The 6649-nt window shown below is 52.4% G+C and overlaps 1 protein-coding gene across 1 annotated transcript in view; it reads right to left on the bottom strand.

The window, feature by feature from the left end:
- Positions 1–284: 284 nt before the first annotated feature.
- The window catches only part of PPP1R16B (protein phosphatase 1 regulatory subunit 16B), a 92210-nt gene continuing 85845 nt past the window's right edge, over positions 285–6649 (bottom strand). The window contains exons 9-11 of the mRNA XM_037498755.2: positions 5900–6029; positions 5608–5776; positions 285–4873 (exon numbers count right to left, since the gene is read on the bottom strand). Coding sequence (XP_037354652.1) covers positions 4364–4873; positions 5608–5776; positions 5900–6029 — 809 coding nt within the window. The 3' untranslated portion in view covers positions 285–4363. The remainder of the gene's footprint in view (positions 4874–5607; positions 5777–5899; positions 6030–6649) is intronic.

The raw sequence follows: 6649 nt of genomic DNA, 5'->3' as shown, positions 1-6649 counted from the left end.
AGACTAAAAGTCATTCCCATCCACCCATCTTTGCTTGAACTCATCAGGTTTCAGCATTTCCAGTACGGAAAGACAGTCTATCCCAGTGTCACCTCTGCAGCGCCCTCTTCACCACCCCCACCCCCCAGGAATGCCCACTGTGGTGAGGACCTGCAATCCCAGGCTTTACCTCTTGTTGAATTCAAGTCAACCCAGTTCAAGGGAACTCACAGCAATGACCACAGCCACACTAGCAGGTGTTATTAAAAGGAATTTAATAATCTTAATTAAAAACTCTTAACAGCGAATTCTGTCACAGGCCTTGGCAGCTGGAAGCAACTCCAGAGGTGTGCCCCTTTGGGGTGTGGTTGAGCCACAGTCTTGGCCAGGTGGCTTGCCACTTCCGCCGGGTAAGGAGCTACCTGGGAGTTACTTCAATACAATATCAAAGATCCGCGAGGGTTTTTTTTTAAAAAAAAAGTTTTAAATATATTAGACTCTCTTGATTGCCATTTTTACACAAAGCTGCTGATACAGTATACAGAGTTTTAACTTTTTTCACATAAAATACATTTTTCTTGAGTATTCTCTGTACATCAGTGGCTTCTGGTCTGGTGAATTATTGCGGAGGGCTGGGGGTCTGCAGACTTTTTCTGGGTGTGCAGAGCCAGGCCCCGCACTGTGGCACTTACAATGCCCATAGGAAGCAGGCCCTCTGGCCAACAAGAGATTCCTGTGGAGGAGAGGGCGACAGCTTCTGGCAAAGGGAGTCACTTTTACGAATCTGTTCCACTGACCACAGGACCCTTTGTTCTTGGGTGTCCCGGGGGAGGGGAGCTATCCAGGCAACAATAGCAAGGGTTATATACAGTCCTTCTGGGAAACTTCTAAGGCGCACCCTTCTGGAAAGTGCCCCAGGATCCTGCTCTGGGAAAGCAGGTGGGAGAGAAGCTCAAGGTCAAAAGGTATCTGACACCAATAACCAAAATGGTCTTATGTTATTACAAAACCAGCAAACTGGCGGGGTGAGATGGGAGACACATCCTTGTTAGCTTTTTCTAAGCCTATTGAAATCGATCAAACAGTGCAGAGCAGTTTGGCCAATGTTGCGCATTTGATGAAGAATGACATCCTGCTGTCTTCAGTAGACCTGGGTCTAGCAGCCCTGAGCTACTGACCAGAAACTCACTGTGATAACCACCAAGTTTCAATTATTTGGGGGCACAGGGTAGAAGAAAGGGCCAGAGCTCACAGTGAGCCAGGTGGCACCTGCTTTAGAAGTAACTTCCTTTAACATGCCAGGAACTGCCACCAGACCTGTATCTCAGCAGGAGCCAGGCATCTGGTCGACTAGTCAGATTTCTACCAGCTTCCTGATCTACACCTAACAAAAGAATAAAGATTCATGAGGAAATGCTTCAATATTAAAGGAGAAGCGCCTTTCCTCCCAGCTATTGGTGGGGCAGCAGGACTATGGAATAAGTGAGCAAAAATGAGCAAGAAGCAATGAGTTTCAGAACCTGAGAGGCATTTGGCAGCAAATTCCAGACTCCTTACTCTTCTAGTCACTAATCTCACACTGCTATTATACAGTGCCCCAAAGATACTGGTCTGAAAGCAGCTGTCCCTGCAAGTTCCAGATGGGATGGCATCTGTCTGGAACCCAAGAACCAGCATCAGTATTTAGTGGCAAATGTTATCCAGAGAGGATCATGACAATGGTTTCCTGGCAAAAAGGATTTACTGCTCTAAGGATTCTGTGAGCTAGAAAGCAAAGGGATGCGGGACCTAGAAGCAGTTATCCTGCCTGTCTCAGGTGCAGTGAATGGGGTTATTGAGGTTGCAAGGGATGGAAATTGTAAAGAGCAGTTCTTCTCACTTTGTCTTGTTTCTCCTTCATCCTTAGGTACCAAGATAGTGCCTGGTATGTCACAGCTATTCATGAATGACATGCATGAATAAATGAATGGCCCTTGTCCCAGCTTTGTCCCTCCAGGGACAACCCAGGAGGCCCACAGGGAAAATTCCCCAGGTACTTGGAATCCTAATGGGGAATGGTTTATCCCTGACTGAAAACATGAGCTAATGCCCAAGTCTCTAGTTGGCTCCTGTTGGGGAATGAGCTGGGATTCCCACCCTCCCTAGCAAGGAATGACTTAGGAGAGAGGATGCAAGTGGGGAGGGAAGGCCAGAGGGCCCAGAGTGGGCAATAAATACCTTCAATTCTGGCCCCTGAGCAAACAGATCCAAAAACCTGCACAGGTCTTAGGAGTGTGTGGCTTCCCTCGGCAGCCCCCAACTTGCAGCTTAAGAGGGATTTCAGTATTAGTCTGATCTAAGCACTGTTTTAAAGCCAAAGGTATGTGTTTTTGGATGAACTCCACCCTGCTCTGGCCATAGGCTTAGATGACGGAGAGCCTGCCCCAGACCACAGAGGCAGGTCAGGAGTCATGCACCCCTGTCTACAGTCTCCTGACCTGCCCCTTGATCCTAGAATGGATCTGTCCTGGGGTCGGGATGGGATGGCCTGTGCTGTGACTCTGCATCCAGCAGCTGCCTTGAGCCCCTGCTCTCTAGCCCAGGAGCCCTGTACCTGGTAAAACATTAGTTAGGTCCCTTGGCACCCAGCTCCCACTCTTGGCTCCAGGAGCCATGAGGGCAACAGTGCAGGACGGAGGCTGACAAAAGACAGAGCCCATAGCCAGAGTCGTGGCACAAAGGAGGGGCATCTCCTCCAGTCCCAGCCCCTGGCCCAGGTGCCCTCAGGGGAAATTTTCATAGTCTCAGAAAAAGAGGGCTAAAGGGAACACATATTTGTCCCCCAAATCCCAGAGCCCCAAGGAGGTAGTTTTAGGACAAATAAAAGGCGCACAGGGCAGGGAATAAACCTGCAGCTTGTTAGTTATACCAATGGGTTTTGGCCGAGCCTGTGGACTGCACCAGCTCGTGGGCTGTGCACTCAAAGGGGCTCATGAGAGAATGCAGTGAAGAGGGGTCAGCAGCCTGCCCCTCATGGCCCTCCCTTCCCAGCATCAGGGAGATTGGGGTTATGAAATTATAGGGCCAGAGGGAGACCCACCACCTCTCTACTGAGTGCTGTGCAGGGTGTTGCCATGGGCACCTTGGATTTGTGGCATGGGGGCATCACTGCTGCAGCAGAAGCAGGCTGGCAGCCCTGGGGCCAGGGAGGAGTCCACAAGGACCAACTGGCCAACTGGTTTCACCAATCATTCCAGAAAGGCAAAGCTGGGCCAAGGGTCTTGAGCATTCACTTGGGAGGGGTGGGGGCCCCAGCAGCCCCTCACTGTGATGGCTCAGTCCACGGACGGTTGAATAAAATAGGCTGGATTGGAACAGTCTGAAAATTAATCTCTGGTTACCAGAGATGTTTGTCGAAATTGACAACATGAACTCACCCCTCTCCCTAGAAAGCCTTTCCAAAGGCAGCTTCTCACACAGCTTCGTTCTAATACCCATCAGTAAAACCTAATGATCAGGATACAATCCACGAATGCAAGCAAATGCAGTTACTTCCTGCCTGGAGTTTTACAGCCTAGAATAGATTTTTAATCAAATACCCCTTGGGAAACACTAACTTTGCTCCCCTTCCTCTCCTCCATTTTCTGATACTTGCACCCAAGAGGAAAAATGTGGTTGGAGCTATTCCAGGAGTGCAATGGCCTGTTTTCCCACCCTGGTATCTGGGCAGTCCCACAGGTGAGTCCCAACATGAGCAAGGCTGAGGGGAGCAGGCCTGTGCCCATCCCATCTAACCCATGTGGGTTCATGGCTCCTTTTGAACACAGAGAGGACTTTCTGCTCCTGTCAATTGTGGATGGAGGCCCAAATCCTGGTAAGACTCTGGGCAAGACGTTGGGTCTCAGTTTAGCAGGCCCCCTCCCCTGCTAAAGACATGTTGGCAGTGGTATCAGACTCTGAGACTTCACCTTGATCCTCTTAGAAATAGCTTACAAATTCCCAGTCTCATCTGCTTCCCATGAGCCCAGCTGTGTCATTCCTGCACATGTTGATCAAGCGTGTGTGTGTTAATTATATGTGACATGCGAGTACTGGTCCAAAGAAGCCCTTACGCACATCAGAACCAGAACGCCAGCCTGCCCTTCCGTAACTAACAGCAGGGGGCGTCATGAAGCCACCAAGGGCCTGGTTTCTGATGAGACAATGCAGTGGGAAGCAGACCATGGGAAGTGGAGATGCGACGGGGCCGCTGAGTGAGAGGTGGGCTCAGCGTTCCTCTGGAATGCTGAGCCCACCTCCCCCCACCACCCCAGTTGCCCCCTGAAGCCTCCCCAGCCAAGGCTGCTGGGTTGGCCTAGATTCCAGCAACACCCGCCTCCCCCCTACTCTCTCCATCACACAGAGACTAGGAGATGCGGCAGCAGCCATGCACCTTCTCCTCCATGTCCTCCATGGGGGCCTTGAACTTTAAGAGCGGGGGGTCTCCACTGGTGACCGTGTAGTACACTGAGGTCCCGTTGCTGCTGTACGGTGAAGTTCTGCCTCCTATCAAGGGGGCCTTGCCTTCGCTGCTGCCCTCGCCCGTCCTGCCCATGCTGCTGCCCAGGTGGGTGCTCAGGAAGGGGTGGCTGAGCAGCTTGGCTGCCGCCCGCTGCCGCTTCAGCTCCAGAAGCGTCTGGGGGCTCTGTTCCTTGTAGCCACTCCAGGGCGGGGTGGCATCGGCCACCCCGGGGTTGCCATAGGCCACATTGTAGTCGGGCACCTCATGCACTTTCCAGACATCCCCGTTGGACAGCGCATACTGGTAGGCGCTGACTGGAGCCCGGAGCCCATTCTCAACAGGTACATCCATTTCACTTCGGGGGATCTTGGTCGGAAATTCAGAGAGCAGCACGGGCTTCTCCAGCCTGGGGTTCTGAGGGGGAGAAAGACACTGTTACCAGCCAGCGAGAGGAGCTGAAGCCACGATCCGCTTGCACCTTTGCAGAGGGCATTACTGTTTAGGCCTGTTCTCCGTGTTCCCTGCCTGGGTACCAATACTCCACATCCCTTCGGGGAACTCACAAGCTCTGTGCTCCAGTGGAGCAGACCAAGCCCCATGCTTGCCCCAGAAGCTGGACGAGACTCCAGGTCTAGACAGTCAACCGGCTCACTACATAATAGGTTCAGGGATGGATCCTTGACTAGCTAGTTCAGTGAAACTCAGTTCTCAGATGTTTGCTAGATGATTAGGGGAAAGAATCCTGTTTCTCTAGCAACTGGGAGGTAAGAAAGATGTCAGCTGGAGGCTGGGCGCCAACTCAAGGGGTCTGCTTGGCAGTGAAGCCAACACAAAGGAAGACTCTGTCACAGAGAGAGAGAGAGAGAGAGAGAGAGAGAGAGAGAGAGAGAGAGAGACTGTATCCTGATGCTTTTGTAGCCCCAGGACTCAGGGGGCCCAGACTTTTCAGTGTCACAAGTTAGCCAAGCCCTTTTTTGGTGTAAGGTGGTTTCAGATGGGTTTCGGTCACTTATGCTGTCTCCCCTGTGTCCTGGCTCATCCCCACCAGCCTCCCTCGGAGGCTCTGAGATGAAGAGGTGAGGCCAGGCCAGGCCCATCTTCCTCCTGAAGTGGTGGCTGATGCTGGGGCAGAGCGTGAGGCCACTCACCGGGTCCTTGTTCTCCTGGTCCGTCCTGGTCTCCCTGATGTCCCCGTTGTAGGTGGCGGTGCGCTGGTCCTCCGCCGCGCTGCGCTGCTGCCACAGAATGGCCTCCCCCTCGTACTCTTTCCTGTACAGGTTGGTCCTGTCCGACAGGCTGGCTCGACGCACCACCTTCCTGGGGGGAGAGAGGGGCTGCTGGGACGCTGTGCCACCCTGGCCCATGCTGCTCATGCTGCTCGTGGAAGTCAGTAGCAGGACACAGACTGCGGGCCCCCCGGCTGGCCCACCATCGACTCACCCGCGGCTGCCGGCACTGGACGTCCGCCGGCTCAGGGACGACTTGTGCCGCAGCTGGGACTTCATGATCACGTCGTGCTTGTGTTTTAGCTCCAGCAGCAGGACCTTGAACTCCTCCTCCTCACACAGGTCTGAAGGGGCAGAGGAGTGCATTGTTGGGGTCGGTGCAGGGGCCTGTGGCCTCCAAGGGTCTTCCAGATCAAGGGAGCTGCCACCCCAACCCACTGAAACTCCTAGTATTTTAAGGGGCATGCCGGGAGAAAATAATGCCAGCCTTATTTCCCAGGGGTACACCCCAATCCATTAAGGGGAGTTAGAACAGAAGGTCCAGGGTCATGCACAGTTACAACTCATAAGTTTCCCAGCCATGAACAAAGGCGTCATACACCTTTGAGAGTTGAGAATTTCCAAGTGGAGTCATCAACTCTCCACTGATACAAGAAGTATCAAGGAAACAAGCAGGTACCCATGGAGACCCAGCAAGCCATTATGTGGAGATGCCGAGAAATCCGCATCTTCCTCGCCACTCGCACCACGTAATCCTTCCATTCATCTACCTACTGATTCAGTGATCTAATCATCCATCCACAGATTCATCCTCTACCCACCCTCTTCTTATCCATCCATCCACTCACCTGAATATTCATCCACGCATCCATGCATCCATTCATCCACTAATCTATCATCCATTAATTTATTCATTCATCCTTCTATCCATCTACACACCAATCCGCCATGTGTCCAGTCATAT

This window comes from Talpa occidentalis, unplaced genomic scaffold (assembly GCF_014898055.3).
Source record: "Talpa occidentalis isolate TD23 unplaced genomic scaffold, MPIMG_talOcc4v2.1 talOcc4.10, whole genome shotgun sequence".
Lineage (NCBI taxonomy): Eukaryota > Metazoa > Chordata > Mammalia > Eulipotyphla > Talpidae > Talpa > Talpa occidentalis.
The sequence above is the reverse complement of the archived record's forward strand: the minus strand, read 5'-3'. Positions and strand labels throughout refer to the sequence as shown.